The sequence below is a fragment of the Peromyscus eremicus genome, chromosome 19, assembly GCF_949786415.1.
Source record: "Peromyscus eremicus chromosome 19, PerEre_H2_v1, whole genome shotgun sequence".
NCBI lineage: Eukaryota > Metazoa > Chordata > Mammalia > Rodentia > Cricetidae > Peromyscus > Peromyscus eremicus.
In genome coordinates this window covers 59,497,826-59,519,752 of record NC_081435.1, presented here as the reverse complement: position 1 = coordinate 59,519,752, position 21,927 = coordinate 59,497,826, and the positions used below count along the sequence as shown (strand labels likewise).

At 35.3% G+C, this 21,927-nt stretch overlaps 1 protein-coding gene across 1 annotated transcript in view; it reads left to right on the top strand.

The window, feature by feature from the left end:
• The window catches only part of Dcc (DCC netrin 1 receptor), a 722,447-nt gene that overhangs the window by 134,777 nt on the left and 565,743 nt on the right, over positions 1-21,927 (top strand). The window contains exons 4-5 of the mRNA XM_059246128.1: positions 19,467-19,617; positions 21,044-21,180. Coding sequence (XP_059102111.1) covers positions 19,467-19,617; positions 21,044-21,180 — 288 coding nt within the window. The remainder of the gene's footprint in view (positions 1-19,466; positions 19,618-21,043; positions 21,181-21,927) is intronic.

Below are 21,927 nucleotides of genomic sequence, written 5' to 3'. Positions count from 1 at the left end.
CTTATTAGTAACACATGCCTAGATTTATTTAGGCACCAATTTCATGCCCCCAAATGTAAGTATTTACATTCATATGTAATACAAACCTTGAATCATTGGATAGGAAGCCAAAACAAGCCACATTTAAAATACTGACAAGAATATGCTTGATTGTTTCAATATGACAGAGAAGCCTATATCCAGTAACATTAAGAAATCGAGTTGAATGAGTCAAATACTAAATTTTAAATGGAAAGTTTGAAATAGACATTAAAATGCTATTGACCTCTATTTATTCACTTTGTAAACTGTATAATGGAGTTGTGTAGAAATTTATTTAATCCACATTGTTAATCTGGTTCAAATAAGAAGACAACAGTGTACTTTACAGAGGTGTAGATATTTCTTATGAGAAGAAAAACTAAAAAGGAAGGCCATCTGTTGAGGTGATATGGACAGAGTTGGAGGGAGGGTGATGGATATGATCACATTACATTTATAATGGATGAAATTCTCAAAGAAAACCTGCAATAGAGTAAGAAGTTTTATTTAAGTTCTTATTAATTCAAGTATTCACACATAAACTTTAAAAAAGGACTACAAGAAGATCTAATGCACATATATGCTGACATTCTCGACATCGCCTGGCTCATGCACTATAGACACTCTCAAGGTCTGTGTAAGAGAAGTTCTGTTTGATTATCTTATTCCCAAGTTTTCCTGTTTGTTTAGAAGTAGAATACAAAGATTCATAAAAGCTATAACATTATACAAGAGAATGAGTAAATCATTATTCTTTTTTTTTTGTTTGTTTGTTTTTCGAGACAGGGTTTCTCTGTGTAGCTTTGCGCCTTTCCTGGAACTCACTTGGTAGCCCAGGCTGGCCTCGAACTCACAGAGATCCGCCTGCCTCTGCCTCCCGAGTGCTGGGATTAAAGGCGTGCGCCACCACCGCCCGGCTAAATCATTATTCTTAAAGCCTTAGTTGCTAATTATGCTTCCCAGATCTTTAACATCTTGCTATTTTCCTTGAATCAATTTCCACTTTCTGTAAGCACCATCTTGGAGCACTAATTGTTACATACACATATTGTACATTTCTATTATACCTCTTATTTAATTGGAAAATGATATGGTCATTAAAATAGGAACCCATTATATAATTAGCATGAATTATTACCATTGAAAGTGCCACTGCAAGCTTGGCTAGCTCATGCCTGTTGTGTGCACATTTTGGAAACTGAGGCAGAAGTATTCCCACACAATTGAGATTTGCCTAGGCTACATGATGAGTTCCAGGTCAGCTTGGGAAACAGAGTAAGATCCCTCAAAAAATAAAGAAAAGGAAAAACAGTATAGAATGGTTAACACACACAAATATTTTCCTCTAGTACCTAAACTAACATGTTGATTAAATTATATCTTGTGTTAGTGCTAATGTGAAACTTTCAAACTTTGCCAACACTTATTTATTAGCATAATTTGGTACAGTATTTTGATACTTATTATTTACTTATTCATTGTCTCTGCAGTAGAGAAGAGTAAACCTAAGGCTTCAGACATCCTGAGTGAGGATTCTATCACTGATTTGAATCCCTGCTCACTTCTTAGATTTTAAATTTTGGGACAGGGTCTCATGAAGTTGCCTAGGATAGCCTTTTACTCAACTCTATAGCCCAGACAGTCCTTGTATTTGGGGAGTTCTTGCCTCAGTCTCCCAAGTATCAGAGAGTACAAGCTTTTGCCACACCCAATCAACGTCAATTTCCATGTATATGTTTACACAGGATTATCTAATTCTAACAAATCTTAACTTTATGAACTTATTCAAACTCATGGAACACATTCCAAGTCATAAATATCAACAAATAACTGGATTCTATTAAATTATCATTTTAATAATCAAGTAATTGTGGCTAGTTTCAGTATAAATATTGCATCTCCTACCATTTTTACTAACACCTACATAACAGCCATTGACTCTAGAAGAAAAGTTGGATGATAAAGTCCTGGGAAGGAAATACATAAAGCAAATAGATTATACTGTGAGCCATACAAGTCAGAAGGCTCTTGCCCTGTGTGTGACAGTAATGTCATTTGCTTGTCTTGAAGATCAAGGCGTGTCTAGCAAAGGGAACTATAAGAAAGAAGAGTGGAAGCAACAAGAGGAAGAGGAGACTTTGGAGAAAACTTCCCAGAGTCTGTGAGATAGCATTAGAAAACAGGGAGGGGTGGTGAGGGGCACAAACCAGAGGAAGGAAGTTAAACTAGGAAGAAAGAGAGGTAGAAGCCATCATGTTAACTGTGCAGAGAACCAACCATCCATGTTAATTGTGCAGAGAACCAACCATCATGTTAATTGTGCAGAGAACCAACCATCATGTTAACTGTGCAGAGAACCAACCATCATGTTAATTGTGCAGAGAACCAACCATCATGTTAACTGTGCAGAGAACCAACCATCATGTTAATTGTGCAGAGAACCAACCATCATGTTAACTGTGCAGAGAACCAACCACCATCATGTTAATCGTGCAGAGAACTGACCGGGAACAGCTCGTATGGTGGCATCAGAATGGCTCAGATATGGAGATAATTGGGAAGTTGCTAAAGGCAGGTGTTGTGACTTACAAGGGATGGGAGGTCACCTGGGCTCCAACAAAAGCTGGGAAGTGAGATCTGCTCAGAGACAGGGGTGTGGTCATGTCTTACATCTTTTCCAAGCCTGGGCATAGGAGAAGACATTTGTCATAGATTATATATTATTATTATTATATATTATTGAAATATATTATTATATATATCAATTATATATTTCAAGAGAGGTTTTTCCATGATATTTCATATTTTTCAGGTGAAAATAATTATTTCATTCAAAAGCAGGAAAATTAGCAAATAGTTTAATTTGTTGATTAATGATTTAAGACAAATTGAGTTTTTCCTTATGGGTAATTAATTATATGTTTTAACTTAGCAGTAAATAGCTGCAATACACATTTTTTTTTAAATATCAACTGAAACACTGCAGATTATGATATGTTAAAACATGTGTAAAGGGGACTATATTATGGATCGAAGCAGCCAGCCATTGTGGTTGTAAAATTAACTTTATTCATGGTTCATCACATTTGAATGCCAAGCCTCCAACTGGATTAAAGAATTATAAATGTGCTTTGAGCAGTAGGTTAACTGAAAGAACTGGTTTAGGCACTGGAATTCTTATTTAAAGCTTCTTTAATGAACTAATTGTATTAGTCAGTGGATAATTCAATCTCTTGTTTATTCATTTAACTACACTCAGGTGATGCTGGACTCTCTACAGACCAAGAGGTATTAACTTTGTGTGACTGGTTAAAAATAAATTCTGATTTTTTTGTTATAATATTTAATTTTATTTCAAATAAAAGATGGATAGTTTTTAATATTTATCTTATTTGTGACCTTAGAAAAGATAATTTCACAATTTCATTTATCACTAACAAGACAAGTTAATATTGTATTCAACATTATATTTGATTAAATAACACTTTTAATTCTAAATTAATTTTAAGTTTTCATCTAAAAAAAAATCCCTATTTCAATTTCAAACCATAGGAACACAAGACACAGAAATATACAGAGAAATATTCTTTATTTCCAAGTACATATAAAGTTTACGTTTATACTATTGTATAATATGTGAAAATGTCCAATAATATTATGTCTCTCAAAAACAACAAATATGTTTTATGTAAAAAATAAATCTCCTCTATTAACTGGTTGTATTATTACAAATCTAAATTCTGGAACTTGAGAAAGATGGCTAGCAAGGACAGAAAGTTTTAGCCAACTCGTACTACATAGTGAGCAGCTGGCCAGCCAGAGCTGTATAGCTGTATAGACCCTTATCACACAGACAGACAGAACAAGTTGATGACTATCTGAACCTTCAGAAGCTGATGCTGCTATCTGACCAGGATGGTAGCTGCTGAAGATTGAGTGACTTCAACAAGATCTTCATATTAGACAAGACTGCTATTTGCCATGGTTGGTGATCATTTCCCCTTAGGAAAAGTTTTTCAATAGCGGGCCTCCTGCTTCATAGCATTTTGCTGACTGTGGCCCTCCTTTCAAAACCAGAGCCAACCTTTAAATTCAGCCACTGCTTTTTCAACTAAGTTGACAATGTATCCATAAACTTACTTTTCATAGGATGATAGCCGTGGCATCTTCCTGTCTCAAAATCCACCTCCTGTGCTTATCCATAAAACCTAGTCTTCTTTCGAGTTAGCTCTGTTTTTATATTGAAGCAATTCATTCAGGTCTTCAAGGTACTCTGCTGTTTCTAGCTCTTTTACTATTCCTCCCGTATCTGAGGTGACTTCATCAATGTGAATGTGAAACTCTGCAACATCATCCTTGAGAGTTGGAATCAACTTCCTTCATGGCCCTATTCATGTTAACATTGTGACCCTCCACCAGTCATAAATATCCTTAATGGAATTTAATACTGAATCTTTACCAAAGAGTCTCTGTATGAAAGAAATAGCCTTATGAAATGTATTTCTCAAATAACAAGATTTGGACGTGAAATTACTCTTTGAATCCTGAGATGCAGAATGGATGCTATATGATGAAACAGGAAGCAATAATCTCATTAAACTGCTCTTCAGTGACCAAGATCACTGCCAATTAGGATTAATATTTATTATGTTACTCCTAATATAATAATAGCAGCTCTCAATGCTGGGCTTAAATATTACACAATGTATGCTGGAAATAATTGTTCTATCACGCCATTTTTGTTGCAGTTAGAGAAAAATAGCAAAGCAGAAAGATGTACCATATTTAAAGGCCCTCTGGCAGATTTTCACAATGGTAGATGAGCATCTGCTTTAACTTAGTGACTAGTTAGATTAGCACCTGACACATGAAACAGCCAGAACTTTGAAGCACTGAAGCCAGGCATTGACATTTGTCTCAAGCTATAGGTATCATCTCAAGTCATAGGCATCACCATCTTCCAATAGAAGGCTGTTGGTATGTACTGAAAATCAGCTGTCAGTTTAGCAAGCTTCTTCACTTGTTCCAGTTGGACTTTCTTGATGATTTGCTACATCTTTTACATCACCATTGTCTGTTGCTACAATTTATACCTTTGAATAGAAAGGGCTCTTTTCTTATACCCCATGGATCAACCACTACTAGATTCAAATTTTCTTTTGCACCTTCCTCATGTTGCTCACATTCACAGAACCGAATGGAGTTTAGGGACTTGTTCTACATTAGGATTTGACTTAAAGGAATTTATTGCCTGGTTTGATCTTCTGGTCAGACAATTCCACATTAGCAGAACAACTGGTTTGCTTTCTTATCATATATGAGCTCAATGGAACAGTGCTTAATTTCTTTCTAGAACCTTCCTTTGTACTGATAAGTTGGCTAAGTGATTGGTACAAGAGGTCTTGCTTTCAGCCTAAGCGTTCAGTGAAAGTCCCTTCCTTACTGAGCTTAATTGTTTCTAGATTTGAATTTAAGCCAAGAGGCATACAACTTCTTTCAATTATACACAATTGACCCAATTTCACTATCACCCTGTCTCAAAAGCAAGGGAGGACTGAGGAGAGGAAAATATGGAAACAGTAGAAAATCACATTTACTTTTTTAAGTTTGCCATCTATGCTATGGCTTCTCAGAATACTTACAGTTGAAACAGGAAAGTTACGCTGATCACGGATCACCAAACATATAATAAGAGTTCAAAATATTGTGAGAATTATCAAACTGTGATAGAGACATGAAGTGAGTATGTGCTGTTGGGCGAATGTGGTTTTGACAAATAAAACAACCCAACAAAAGAGCAATTATTTATAAAATGCAGCCAAGAACAGAAAAAAAAAATAGAAATATACCAGCGAACATCTTTTAGTAATGAATTCATGCAATTGTCTGTAAGGGATGGTGAGCAATACACTAAAGTGATTTGTGAATTTATCATCAATCTAAGTTGTTAATTCATAAAATAACTAAGATAAAGCAGGGAAGGGAACATTAATGTGAGCACACCCAGCGACAAATGAGCACAGGTACCTAAACAAGCCTAGGTGGATATTTGGAAAGCCTTGATGAGAACTTCTAGATCACAAGAGGAATACTTTGTAAAGTATGATATCAGAGGATGTTAAATATAGAATATAAAGTTGAACTCAACATACTGAGAGTCTTAAACCTCATGTCTCGGCATTTAAAGTGAGTTATATTTATCTATAGTTGGGAATCTTTGCAAGTTTTTAGGAACAGATGTTGATGTAAGTAGAACCTAGAAAAACAGAAACAAAGAAGCAAATAATAAGTGTCATTCATACACCACTAGACACGTTTCTCTCATACTTCATGTTATGTGAATTAAAGGATTTCTCCATCCATTTAACTTTTTTTGTAAAGGCTAATTTTGAATGTACTGTTTCTGACAAATAAACAGGACACATGTGGCCACTTGAAGATTTGAAATAAATGAAATTATTATCTGTGTTCCTTTCATGTATGTATTTAGAAAAGAATGAATTATGTTAGCATATTATATTAGGCTTCATGTAGTGCAGACTTCCTACACAGCATGATTTATCTGGACTACAGGAAAGGGTCTCAACATGAATTGCCATAATCCATTTTCCTAGATTTTGCTCGGATTGAGTTAGTGTCCCTATATATATTATCATGAGAAATGATTAAGGACATGGATTTTAACACCAAACTAAGTACAGATCTTGGTTTCATAACTCCTGTACAATTTCAGACAAATTAGTTAATTTAAGGCATTATCTTGTGGAATGAAGACAGAGCTAGAAAATATTTTGTAGTATGACTGTAAAAATTAAATTGGACAGGCCAAATGCATTTTGTAGACCTCAACAGATACTGAAATTATTTTTGCATTTTAGAAGCTTCCTCAATACTAAATAATTTGATTCTCAAGTAAAGATTATTTTCCTGATCATTACATTGCTTTTATAATGGGTATATAAGCCAAGCATCCTAGTTGTTACATATCAGTAATTTGCCTAGTTTTCTCCTTTCCTCTTTTATATCTAATCTACAAATACGTGAAAGTATTTACTCTCTAGTGTTTTATATTCAGATTTCAACCTAGGCTTTCATTTCTTCTGCTGTACAATTTAGGCCACAATGACTTAAATGAGAATGAGAAGGAAAATATGCTTGCTAGTATTTGATCTTCAAAATCCAGTAGCAATTCATCCAAAACTAATGTTCTTTGTTTCTGTCTATCCTGAGAACAAGTCAGATGGGATCTGACTTTGCAAGTGTCTTCACGGCCAAGGATACCATTTGTTATTTTGTTTTACATTCAGTCCCAACCCTGCCATTTGTGTATTTAAGAGTTCCTCTTTGCCATGAAAACTCCAGTTTTTAAAAAGTGCATAGAAATTGCAACCAGGCATTAATTATTGATTTAAAAAAGTCACAAATGTGGGATTTTTTCCTATTTTTTGGTTAATAAAAATACTTTTGTCAGTTTATAATTACAACAAAAATCCCTAGAAAAATGATTGAATGTCTTCCATTGTATATCGTTGACCAAGATCCTTCATACTACGTGGGCCTCTACCATATAGGAGCCACCATCTACGGGAAATTAAGCTGAGCTGGCTCATGAATGAACAGGCAATCGTGTTATATTAGAATTAGCTACAGGAAGTAAAGCCACATCTTACTGAATGTGAGACTACTGAGATAGCCACTATTTCAATGGGGTTGTCAAAATCCTTTCTGGGGGCTAGAAAGATGGCTCAGTGATTAAGAGCACTTGCTCTCACAGAGAGCCAGGTTCATTTCCCAGAGCCCACATTTTGCCTCACAAACATCTGTAACTCCAGTTCTCAACCATCTGCAACTCCAGTATCCAATGCCCTTTGAGCCTGGAATATGTGTTGTGCACATTCATACATGCATGAAAAACACTCAAATTACTAATAAATCTAAAAAATTAATTTAAAAAGCATTTCAAGTGCAACAATATTTAATATGTTAGTAATATAAATTTAATGAATGTCCTCTGACTTTGAATTTGTCTCTTACTACATTGGTTATATGTCAGTAGGTCCATTAATTTAAAAGGAAAATACTAGGGGAACTATTTTACAATTCAGTCGGCCTGTTAATATCATGTCACAATGATTATCCTATCCCCAAATCCACTAGTTTTTTATCTCCCGCTTTACCTTGAGTAATGTTAGATATTAATTATTTTATATTCTTTTAGCTTCTATTCTCTAAAAATTTATTATATCCCAAAAGATAAAAATCAAAACTAACAGTTTCATGATGGGCCTCCAAATAGAAGAATGGGTAGTTCTTAAGAAGGGGTCTTGTGTTCTTCCAAGAACAATGAGGTAAATATATATTCAGTTTTGTCTTAACTACAAATGAGATGGTAGCAGCCCTGTGTGGATGGAACAGAGGACCAGGCAATCTTTTCTGACTCAGATGTGAACAAGAAGCCTTCCCTGAGGGTATGTGGAAAACAAAACTATAATTTATCAGTGCACAAGTGTCAAAAAAATATGAAATCACCAGGAAACTTGCTTTTTCCACTGCCTTTGTTTAACACTAATTTCTTCTGAAAGAAAAATAAGAGTATATTCTGTCATAAAGCATGGCTATACCTTTCTTGAGTCAACATAGTTAAACAGGAAATAATCCAGATAGTTTCATTTATTTATTAAAAACAAGTATTAGAATAAAGAAATCCCCACTTTTCTGTGAAGTTTCAAGTTTATGTGTATATATAAACTATGAAGATTTTTTTAATTCTTTAAATTTCTTTGACACATCATAATAGCAACATTTGTTTCCTAGAATTTTAAGTCAGCTTTAAAAAAAAAAAACTTAAACTGTTCTAAAAATGAAAATTCACTTCCTTCAGACCTGCTTCGGTAATCACTGAACCAAAATTTCTGAGGGACAGAAGGGACTTAGCCATACGGTAGTGACAAGAATAGATGTTCCCCTTTCTTCCAAATCTAACCACAAATAGCAGTAAGTGTGTGTTCATGGAAAAAGAAAGAGGAAATATGAACAGATGTAGGAATATTTACAGAGCAAATGTCATTTTTAGCACCAAATTAGTGTAAACAAGTCAAGAAAATGATAGAATCACAGAGTGAAGAGCAGCCCCTGAGAAATGGCTCCTTGCTTTCCCATGTTCAAAGCTCCTCAGTTTACAGCAAGATGAAATTTATTCTATTTATTTTTTGTGAAATACATTCTGGTTTTTGGGACCTGTTGAGATTAGGTTGCTTTTCAGAAAACCAAGCAAAACAAGCAAACAAACAAAAGCCCAAATTCTAAACAATAATTTGGGAGGAATGCCAGGGACAGTTTCACTCTGAGCTATTTACTATAGCATAAGGCCTGATGTTGTTTGAGACCTGCAGACCTGCAAAATCCCAGCTAGAAGGACAAAGGCTGAGCAGCTGCAGGTGAATGGCAGAGGAACCCGGAGGTGAGAATGCAGATACAGGGAACTGTGAGAAGTTAAATGAGTTTGTGACTCTTGGGCCTGAGCAGAAATGAAAAGAATCACCCCATATAGCAGCTGTCTGAGGCCTTCAGTTCCAGCTGAAAAGGATGTGATAATCCAACCAGGTATGATATTAATAAAGCACACACACCAAAGAGTATACAATGGGGAAAAAAGGTTTTCCATTCAGAAAGCATGAAAATTAAAACTATTACTAGTTATTCTGAGAGTGACAGTTATTAAGCAGAGAAAAGTGATTTTTTTTGCTGACACAGATTCCAGCAATCCATAATTTAATTTTCCATGCCTCAGTTATTCTTCAGAATCAGCACATGACTTTAATGGTGAGGTTCCTAAATCACAGTTCTGGAAAATGGTCCCATTGAAGAGAGGCTATCATCACAGGGCAAACATACACACCCACTTATCCAGAATCCTCAGCACCATGTTCCATAATGCAAGATAATTATGATAGAGTTTCCTTCTCCTCTAAATATCAGCTCCAGTTGGATAACTTACATGGTCAAACTAGTTATTTGCTGTGAGGGTCTTTTTTGTTTTTTGTTTTTATTTTATTTTATTTATTTATTTTTGTTTTTGTTTTGTTTTGTTTTGTTTTTTCAAGACACAGTTTCCCTTTGTAGCTCTGGCTGTCCTTGAACTCACTCTGTAGACCAGGCTGACCTTGAACTCACACAGATCCACCTGCCTCTGCCTCCCAGAGTGTTGGGATTAAAGGTGTGTGCCACCACAGACCTGCTCAGCTGGGAGGGTCTTAAATAGCAAAGACTTGATGTATTGGGAAAAATCTATACCAAGAGTGAATGAAGAGTGAAATCTTGTTCCTACTCATCCTCAATTTAATCATTATAATGCCCAACGGTACCCTTCGTTTCAGAAAAAGCCACTCAAAACACCCTATTCTCCAACTGGACTAGGAAATCTTTTGTTTACCTCTTTGTGTCAGTGGCTCTGTTGATAGTTGTTGGGTTTAATTTCTGAGTGTATTAATCATAGGTACTGGGCCATAGTATATGGTTCTAGAGGATCAAGGACTAACACTCTAAATAGACTCTTCCTGCATGGAATGATTAGGCTTTTTTTTTAGCTTTTGGTAAAATTTATTTTCTTGTTTTTGCATGCTACCCAAAGCTTCCCCTCCCTCCCTCTTCCCAGCTCCCCCATTTCCCTCCCACCTCCCACTCTACTCACTCCTCCTCCACTGTTTCTCTTCAGATACAGGCAGGCATCCCATGGATGTCAGCCAGCCATGGTATATCAAGCTGCAGTAAGACCAGGCACACCTCCTTGTTCGACATTTTTAAGGTTTCGCTGTTTTATATGATGAAAGTAAAGATAATAATGATAAGCACAAAAAGGAGGAGGAACATTAGGAAAAGAGGGATGGAGGAAAGGAAGTAGAGGAAAAGGGAGGAAGAAGTCATAGCATCAGTTTCTACTTGATAGATGCAAAGCTACTCTTGTGTTGGTAAGAAACGCAGTCTTGGTTCTTTCATGATGATTGTTCTTCTGATCTGTCTCTGCAGGTTCTCAAAGAATGGTTCACAGATTTTTAGGTTTTTTGAGGGAATCTGTGAGATCTGAATACTAGTGCTACACTCTCTGTTGAAGTTTTTGCCGTGCTGCCTAAGAACACTCTTGACAATCAGTAATAAATATTAAGCCTTTTGTATCATTATCCTTGATATCCTATATTTTAGATTAGTTTTATCTTCTGCTGGTCAAAAATGGAAAATGCACATGAAGGATGTCACAGTGCTGCCAGTGCACTTTGACAGTATACACTTCTGTGACAACTTGAATCCCAAACAGAATGAGCCACCCTTTTGTTGGCTCACCTTATGGAACAGTAGCTTGATTAAAAAGGACAATCAAAGGAGGATGGCATCTCTTCAGACATGGATACTTGCCATGTATTTCATCAAAAGTGAAAGATTTGAATGAGCCACTTGAATAAAAATATTTTCTACCAAGAATGAAATTCAAGCTTCTAAGATAAAATTAGAAATTTGAAAAACTTGTATATTTTACTGGTAGTTTGACAGCTTTCCAACATTAAAAGTCATTTTTTATTGGGATTGTCAGCAATAGTAACAAATGATTTTTTTTTTCTGTAATGATACATTTCAGCAGTAGGAAGTCCTGTCTTAATAGTGTAATATGCCAGATTACCATCAACTGATGTGACTAAAATCATATATCAATGAATGATCCATTCAAGTACAAGATGAGTCAGTGGATTTTTTTTTAATATAAGACAATACAGAATGTTTTTTGATACCATGTTAGATTCCACATCACAACTGTCTAGATATTGGTTGCTAGGAATTGGTATAGTGTTAATGGATAGTTCTACAATTATCTAAAAAGTTTATCAAGATGTTCCTTTGATAGCTACATATCTGTTTGAAGTTGGACGATTTACATGCAATGCAAAAATACCTATGAGAAATGTATGAATGAAGAAATCATCTTAACAACCAAGTTATTTTTAATGATGCTACTCATTCAAGAAATTTATACAAATATACAAACTACCACTATTCTCACTACCGTTTTTGTTTGAAAATCATGTTATTCTTGAAGTGCCAATTTTGTAAAGTTCAGCTACCTGAGGAGAACTCTTCGGAGTTTTCAGGAATAGCCAGCAGTTTCAGACCCTCAGTTGGCATTATCAGGTAATTCCCTTTTTAATGATTTTAGAGTAGTCCACTCCAACTCAGAGAACTGATGAAGCTAAAGTAGGCCAAAATTTCCATTTTAAAAAGAAGTGAAAAGGATAGAGAATGTGGGACAAACAGTCAAAGGAAATAAATTGCTATGAGGTCGTTCAGTGCTCCAAGGCATCTCTGTAGTCCAGGGGAGAACTACGTAAATGTATCATCCTGTAATAACTACTTTCTGCTTCCTTCTTTACATACTGCTCTCTTGGATTCTAAGGAGGCTTCACTTTTCTGCCATTCTGATGGAAGACAGAGCAGGTTAAAAAAAAAAAAAGAAAGAAAATACAAAATCCAAAAAAAAAAAGCAAAAACAAAACCAAAAAAACCATGCCAACATTTTTCTTTCAACAGAAAAACCTATGTGTTTTAATTCAAGCAGACTATGATCATTACAATCAATTTAGAATCTCAACTCATGTAATTTTGTACATATTTATTCATGAGTTTTATATTACAGAAGGTTTCTTTGTAATTATTGATATAAACATTTGTCACCAGAAAATTTTTTATGAGTTTTAATGCCAAATATTGCCAAATTTGTTATCTAGTAACCACACTTGCATTCTCTCCAAATTTTATTTTAAAATATTTTAAACCTATAAAACTATCTGAAGTGTATGTACAGTTTAATAAATAACAACAATATGATCTCTCACCCAGTTTATAAGATGTCACGTTGAAAACTAACAGTCACATGACCCCGCCCCCTTTGCTGTAATGGAGGTGTGTCATTAATTCACTTGAAAATATTTCACATGTTCTATTACCTCTATAACCCTACAGGGACTTGAATAGCTCCTGCCCATATAGCTAGAACATAAATGACATGCATCATTAATTACCAATTCCATCCCTGTTTTTAATTAAAGTCAATTTAGACCACAAGAGTTATAATCTACAATTTCTAGTTTTTCATTAAACTACTAAGGCGCTTAGAGGGAGAATTTTCATTTGCTTTAAAATATTTGCCTGGAGTTTTAGTCATTAACTTTTATGATTTTTTTCTTCTCTTTGTAAAAGTTCTATACACCTTGCCACAGTGGAGTTTAAAATAACTCTTCAATTTAAAAATACTACATGCCATTTTGAAAAACCTTTAGAAAATACGGAGAAACTTAAAGGTGAAAATCAAAACCACCTGCAGTTCTGTCGCACACAGTTAACCTTGACGATCGTCTTTCTTCTACTAATTTTAAAATGGTGATACGTTATTTTCCAATGCCTCCTTAAAATTTTCACTTTAAAGCTTATATAATAAAGAAGAGGAATAATGAATTTGAGTATTGTCTCCATGGACGGCCAGGTGATCCTAACATTATGAAGACCCAAAATCAAACAAAGACAATATATTACTGCAATGGCGAGTGGGTATTCTAAATTATGCAGATGGGTGGTCTTGCTTTCATTGTTATGTGTTTGTTCCAGTTGCTGTTCTATTGCAGAATAGCTAACAAAATGTAGTCCCTTGAGACAGGGGAAGATTTATTGCCTCTTCTGGTTTAGTAACGCCTCACAGCAATTTCTATTTGGGGGGGGGGGTGTTCATTTAAGATTGTCTTCTTCACAATCTGGCAGTTAGGTTAGGGACTGTCACCTGAGCCTCCACTACCATCCATGGATTTTGTCACTCTTCAGTTAGACTCTGAGAGCAATGATAGAATGTCTTTTTGAGTTCTTAGTCCTCGAACTCATACAGAGCAACTGCTCCACAACCATCTGATCAAAGCAAAACACAGGGTCACATCAGAAAGCAGCACAGAGAAAGAGCCACTCAGTTCGCAGAGGGAGGTGCTTCAAGTATTTTGTGCTGATATTCAACCCAAGGAGGAGTTGTAGAACATACCAAGTACTTACTCTTAGAGAAAATGAGAATCAGAATTTGGAGGAATGTCCTTAATATTTGAATTCATTAGATGAAATATGGATAGTATGTTTTGAGAATTGAAACACTATTTTTATAGTAAATGCTAGTAGTGTTTTATAAATATGGCAAGAGTTACAAATCTTAACACTTGTGAAGCCACAAGGGGTCTGATAATACCCAAATAGGTAAGGACAGGATGGGGTAAACAATGTACTGCATGTTGTAGGAGGATTAGAGAATTCTTTGGTGGCTGTATGAACCTCATGATGTCAAACTACAGATATATTAAAACAAGGGCCCAAGTCCCAGAAAGTGGTTTTCTGGAAGTTAACAAACACTCTGAACTTTCTATGGGAAGAGGTTACATTGTAAGCACAAGTAGGAAGAAATAAGAAGGCAGAAGATGGAGACAATCTGATGTCAGGTCCTTTGGACCTCTTCAGTGGATAGGCAGTAGGAACTGACAGAAAATGGGGGGGCGTGGACCGAAGAACAGAAAGGAGCTTGCGCAGATAGATCCCACAAACAGAGCAGATCCTTGACAATAGAACAAATAAAAATATCAGGAAAGTCTTCTCAGGAAGGGAGGTTGGGACAATTAGAACACTTTCCACAAGATGAGCTCGAAATGGATCATCACCCTAAATGCAAAATACACAACACTAACATTTTTAGAAGATACTATAGGAAGTTCAAGTGGGCTTGAATATGATCATGGATGTTCAGATATCACTCATTTAAAGAAATGAATGGAAAAATAGGATAGGTATTTTAAAATTCATAACTCCTACTCCACGAAAAGGCATGCTAAGAGAACAAACAAAAAGGCCATGTCTTAGGAGCATATTTTCATAACTCATATTTGATAAAAGGACCTATCTCCAAAATATATAATGAACTTTTTCAAAGTAATGGTCAAACACTACCACCAAGCCAATTAAAAGCAGCCAAAAGATTTTTAACAAAGAGTTCACCAAAGAAAATATACAGTGGGAACAAAGCATATGAATGGCCATCTGCATCTCTTCTAAAGAACTGCTTTTTGAAAAAACTGTTAAGCCACTACACACCTAAAGTGGCAATTAACGAGGCAATTCCACATAGTTTATCTAATAGTCAAAAGAGGTTTATTTTGGGACAATTTACAACCAGCAAAGGGATCGGTTACAGGATCCAGGAGAGGTGAGGTGCAGTGCAATGCGGTTCTCAGGAGAACTCTGACTTGGTCTGCAACCCAGCATCCAGGGTCAGGAGGTAGCCAAGAGAGTGAGCACTTATGCCTCTCAGGTCTTAAGGGTCCAAAGAGGCCACGCCCCAGGGGCAGATCATAGGCAGGTGTAGCAGTTACCTGCTACCTCACTAGGGGCAGTGCTTCAAGGTCAAACCTGGAACAGCTACCCACTACACACACCCACCATCATGACAGAGTAGAAACCTGCCAGTTCCTGACAGGAACACGTTTGTCTTAGTAAGAGTAGAGAAGTATTCAGTTACTTTAGAAGAAATCTGGAAGTTTTCTCCAAAGCTAAACATAGTTTTATCGCACAATTTAGGGATTCTGCTCTGAGGCATTGGACTCATCTGTAAACAAGACATGTATACCTTTAAGGCTCAGAGAATATTATAGAAGAAGGGCAGGAAACATTTGAGAGCCAGATGATAGGGTAAAGCACATTAAAATGCCATCATCTAGGCTTGGTGTAACCATTGTTATTATGAGCTCATAACTGCAATTACATGCCTTGATCAGATACTAGACAGGCACTGCCAATACCCAGTCACATAAAGGGGCGGCTCATGGCCATGGCCCTTCTACTGAATTATTAGCTATTGATGGTTTCTGGGAGAGGGATTTTATTGTCTCTAGTAGTGTACCTAATGCTGAGCTGATCAGGCTCCAATGGGTAGCTCCAAACCAACTTGGATAGGCCTAGTTAAACTCAGTGGGTCACAAAACAAACAACAAGAAGTCGATTTTTAAGGACAAGGAGGGGATAGACAAGGATACTAAGGGGGAAGGAGTGGGCATGAGAGTGATCAGTATGCGTTGTGTACATGTGTGAAATTGTCAAATAACAAATCTAGTTAATATACCTAAAATCCATATATACTAATAGAAGATTTGTTCATAAATGTAAAACACTGAGAATAACTAAATTATCCTTCAATTGGTGAACTAAATAAGCTAAAAATAAGCACAAGCTGGGCATACTGATGCAATTACATACTGTCCAACAATAAAAACCAGTTTATCTGCCACAAAATGAAGAAATGCTAAGGATATAATGCTGAGTTTAAAAAGTGCAGTTTTACAAGGTAGCACATAATATGATTAATAATTATATGAATAATACTACTTAATTAACCTATAATCTGTCATGTTACTCAGGGAAAACCTTAACACAGAGAAAATGCAAATAGTTTCACTTCTCAAAAATGTTCAGCCATGTAAGCAGTGAAATGATTAGTTATCTCTTAAGTTTTAAAGTAGTGCTAATAGACAAAAGATGAATAAGTAAAGACACAGCATACTCTAATGATGGATATATGACTTGCATTTATACAAGCCTACGTAAAATAATTAGACCTAATTTAAACTATGGAGATAATTTAATAATGGTGTTAATCTTGGTAACAACTGAGCTATACTAATGTAGTATGTTCATGATAGGGGAAATGGTGGCAGAAGATGGGGACCTGATATTAAGGAATTATCCGTTTTATTTGTTCAAGTTTTTGATACATTGAATTGTAGATGTAACCAACCATCTTATTAAATAAGAAACACAGAGCCAATACAGAATGAAAGCCAAGAGGTCAGAGCAATAGCTAAGAGCTAAAAGCCTTACCCTTCACTTTCGCTGTTTTCCTACCTCTCCAAAAGAGACCTACTTCCTGTGTATGTCTTTTTTTTATAGAGTTTCTGTTCTGCCTTCACATTGGTTGTAAACCCAACCACATGACCTCCTAGTCACTGCCTGTCTGTACAGACCTTCAGGTCTTCTATGGTTGGTATTGAGATTAAAGGCATGTGTCTCCAATGCTGGCTGTATCCTTGAACACACAGAGAGCTACTTAGCTCTGCCTACCAGGTGCTGGGGTTAAAGGCGTGCACCACCACCACTCAGCTTTCTCTATGACTTGCTAATAGCTCTGACCCCCGGGCAACTTTATTTATTAACGTAAAAATAAAATCACATTTCAGTACAAATAAAATATCACCATATTGAATACTTTTAAAGTATTCAAATATGAATTATTTTATGTGGTGGTTGTGTTTTCTGATAAAATAAAATACAATTATTCGAGTTGCAGTATTTATTCCTTGATTGGTAAATAATTTACCTGTATAACATCCCAGGTAAAATTTCCCTTGGGTAGAAAATGAAATTAAGCAGATCTCATCTGGGTGAGACATAGGAATGATATTCCTGTAAGCATGTGCTAAGGGGATGTCTCTGAATGAATTGTCTACCTTTTTAAGGAGAGATACATACAAATGCACATCATGGGGCTTTGTCCATTTCAGAAAATATTTTCCTTAAGCAGTGTTATCTTATGAACCACATTTGTTTATTCAAAAAGTCGCTTTTGAGAATGGAGATAAAATATGCCATTTCATGATTTCCAAAAGTTTTGAGGCATTTTTCAGCAACATTGGTTTAATAATAATTAACACATTTGGAAAATCCATTAAATATTTTCACATTGTAGATGGTTTAATTCTGTTATTGAAATTACCAGAGACAGATGTGGAAAGACTGAGAAAGTGTAAATTTTTATACAAAGAATATTTAAGACAAAAATTAATTACTAGCCTCATAATTTGTTTTTCTTCTATGACCCCACACTTAAAGAATGAGAGGTTGAATCTGGCTAAGGACAATAACTGTGTTTAAATGCATTCCAGGTCCTTCTCCCAAAATTTCCTATGAGATCAGCAGCAGTCTGCATTATGGCATTGTTTTATCTAATCTCATTTAGTGACTTTGCATTCACCTCTCTCCTAGATGTAGGATTTCATCACCTCTTTGCACTCGGGTTTTACTTTTGAGTGTACAGTACTACTGACAAGTTAATTCTACATATTCCTTTAGGTTATACTTTTGATTAAACTTTCCTAGAGGGGTGTGGGTTTTAATGGGGGATGAGGAAACTTAGTACTATATCTTTAATAAATCAACTCTGATCGACATTGATGAACAGGTTAGACCAGAGGATAAGGCCATTTAATTGATTGATAAGTCTCTAGGCATTATGCCTGGAACTCACATAATGAAAAGAAGGGTGCTCTTTATTCTGAAGAAGATTTTCTGAGTGTTGAACCTATGCTTAGGCTCTGAATTTCTGCTTACTCCACGTGATGAAAATTCAGTGGGTTGTTAGTCAAGTGAGGGTAAGAATGAAGCTCATGAGTCACTAGATTGCACATCCATGCTAGTAAACATGGATAATACATATACAAATGAAATAGTGTGAGTGATGAAGTGGAAGGATGTTGAGTTCTTCATTTGCCCAAGTTCTTAGCAACGGGGATAAGCTCAGTCTTTGGAAAGATTTTAAAATTTTATAATGAAAACAAAACTAAACCATAGCCTGATTTGTTTTTAGAAATCAAGCAAGAAAACTTAAGCAAGCATACCTAACTTCTGCTTGGAAACAGCCAATAATTCCTCAAAATTGTATATTCTAATACACTCTTCATATGCGATCTAAAACCATACAAATATGTTTATTTATCTTACATATCTATACATAAAAGTGATTTTTTTTTGTTTTTTTTTGGGACAGTATTTCTCCATGTAGTTTTAGTGCCTGTCTTGGATCTTGCTCTGTAGTCCAGGCTGGTCTTGAGCTCACAGAGATCCACCTGCCTCTGCCTCCTGAGAGCTAGGATTAAAGGTGTGCACCACTGCTGCCCGGGCCATAAAAGTGATTTTTAAAAAGCAAAAGAAAGTAGAATGAAGGTTAGTTGCAGATCAAGTGAACCATTAACAGTTTTGATGATAACATTTAGACTAGTTACTGAAAAAATTGACTCTTTTTACAATGAAGACAAAGTCTGGAGCTCAAATAAGGATCAGTAGCATCTACCTTATGCCTTTTGCCTTATATTTTCATTTCTTAGCAGCTAAGAATATTCTATTATCAGGATTCTACATTCTGGTAGTAGAGAAACTCTTTCAGAACTTTAATCCTTAAATTTTCCTGGCATTCTTCTACTTTTCAGACCTTATTCTTCATTATCTTAAATCAAAGTAATGACAAATATAATTCTAGCTATAATTTTTATGATATATATGTAAGATATTTATGATTTATATGAAATATATGACCCTGTGGTTTTTTTTTCCCATAGATCCAGGGCTGCACAGGCAGCTGTATTTTCTGCAAAGACCATCCAACGTAGTAGCTGTTGAAGGAAAAGATGCTGTCCTGGAGTGTTGTGTTTCTGGCTACCCTCCGCCAAGTTTCATCTGGTTACGGGGCGAGGAGGTTATCCAGCTGAGGTATTACACAACTGGGTCCTTGAGAACTATATACTATTCCTTTTCACTTTCTGATAGGCAACAAAAATTCCAGTTTCCTCATAATAATTACATTTGTTCTCTAATTCTTTGGCATGATTAGTGTATAAAAGATATTTAACCATCAGAGTTAAATGGTTAGATGATGAAGAAAGAAGTAAAAGATTATGGGATCAATTCTAAAGGGAAACTGAATTAGCATGACATTGGAATGCACGGCCAATCAGATGATGTCATCACAGGAATATGATAAGGAGACGGTAGATCTTCTAAGTTTATAATACAATGAGTGCACACACACACACACACACACACACACACACACACACAAAGACATGTGCACATGCACACACAGATTACCTAGCTTGTTGTGCAATCATTTCATATTACATGCACATGTATTTATTTCACATTCCATATACAGAAGTACCACATGGTATACCACAGATATAAACAATCTCTCATCATCAGTTATATTTAAACCATGGTAACAATAGAAAAGAAAACATTGCTTCAGTTTAATGCATTACATATCATTTAAGCTCTGCAATGATATTTTAGTTCCAAATATGCCTGTTACTATCCCAATTAATATAAATATAAGATGATACTGGAGAGAATGACTCACATTGGATTAGCCCAGGATTAATAATAAGGGAGAATTAGAAAGCAAGTCCATAGTTGAATGGACTGCTTAGTCTGAAACATGTTGATTAAATAGGTCTCACTTAAGAAATTAAATTCATTGATTAGAATGATTGGTATACCCCTTTTAACACATTTCATTTCTGTGATGGGATGTGCACATAGATCATAAATTATTGTTTAAATTTTGCCCATTTTAAGTAAGTATTTAGGCAACAATAAGACACACTACACCATCACAATGTTTCTGAAGTAATGAAGATATACATGAAATCTGGTTAGTGCTTCACTTTGATACAGTCGGATGCTTTTGGTTCAGTTGAAATGGGACTTTGTAAATGGTGACTGAGTTATATGTCAGAGTAGAAAACATTGATTTCCACCCTGGGGAACCACTTCTTTCACCTTGACACCCTAAAATTTAAAATGATAGAATCATACTAAATTATTTGGAAATCTTTTATTATTGGTTTTAGAATAGAAATTTATTATTCTATACATTATTACATTTCTTCTATAAATATAATTTATTAGTATTACATTTAATCTAGTTCATCTTTGAATTAATACAAAGAGCCTCCTCAAGGGAGTTTACCTTGAATTAATATTAGTTCAAAAAGTGAGATATTACAGATCCTTGATGACACAGGGACTTTATCTCTTCAGATTTACATTTGTAAAATTTATTAGCACTATTGAAATCTTGCCTCATGTTCAAATATGTTAACTGGCCATCTCAAAGCATGTGGCCTCTTTCTTACAGGTCTAAAAAGTATTCGTTGTTGGGTGGCAGCAATTTGCTCATCTCTAATGTGACAGATGATGACAGCGGAACCTATACTTGTGTTGTCACATATAAGAATGAGAACATTAGCGCCTCTGCGGAGCTCACAGTCTTGGGTAAGTCAGTGATTGCAGATGAGTTTACATTATACCTTTCAAAATATACCACTATAACATTTTAAGTGCTTATCACTGATTGCTTTTCATGTTTATTAGTGTAAAATTGAAAGGTCCCAGTATTCTGTGCATGCTCTTGCTCTGCTTTGATTAACTGCACAAGGGTTAAATGCAGTGTTTGAATAGTTGCTCATTGATTAAAAGCCACATATATTACTCTTGACTTATTTTAGTGATGTGCTGGAAAGTTCCCGAAAGTGTTAATGAACAGATGTGTTGAATAACAATGAATACTTCTAAAAATATCATACACACAGAAAGTAAGTGATGAAAAAAATGATAGAAATTATATAAAAGTGTGCATGAGTGGAAAAGCTGATGATGCTTGAAATAATGTCTCTGACATTAAATTCAGAGTGCTGAAAAGATTGATATATTAATATGGAATAACTGTAGGTGTCGTGTTGAAAGTAAACAACTAAAATCCAGTATGTTTAAGGAAAACTTTCATAACAAGAATGCAGTTTAGGAGTCTAAGGAACATGAATGGATTTATGTCCTTCAGGAAAGCAAGAATGCCTACCCCGTATTGAAAATTAAGAATGATGATCTGTGGTACTGCTTAGTCAAATGAATATCTTATCATAGTCTTGAAATTCATTTTACCTATTTTTGACCTCAGTTATGTACTTTGGAGAAAATACTTTAATATTTTATTTTTCTTTCCCTTTTTCTGTATATGACAAA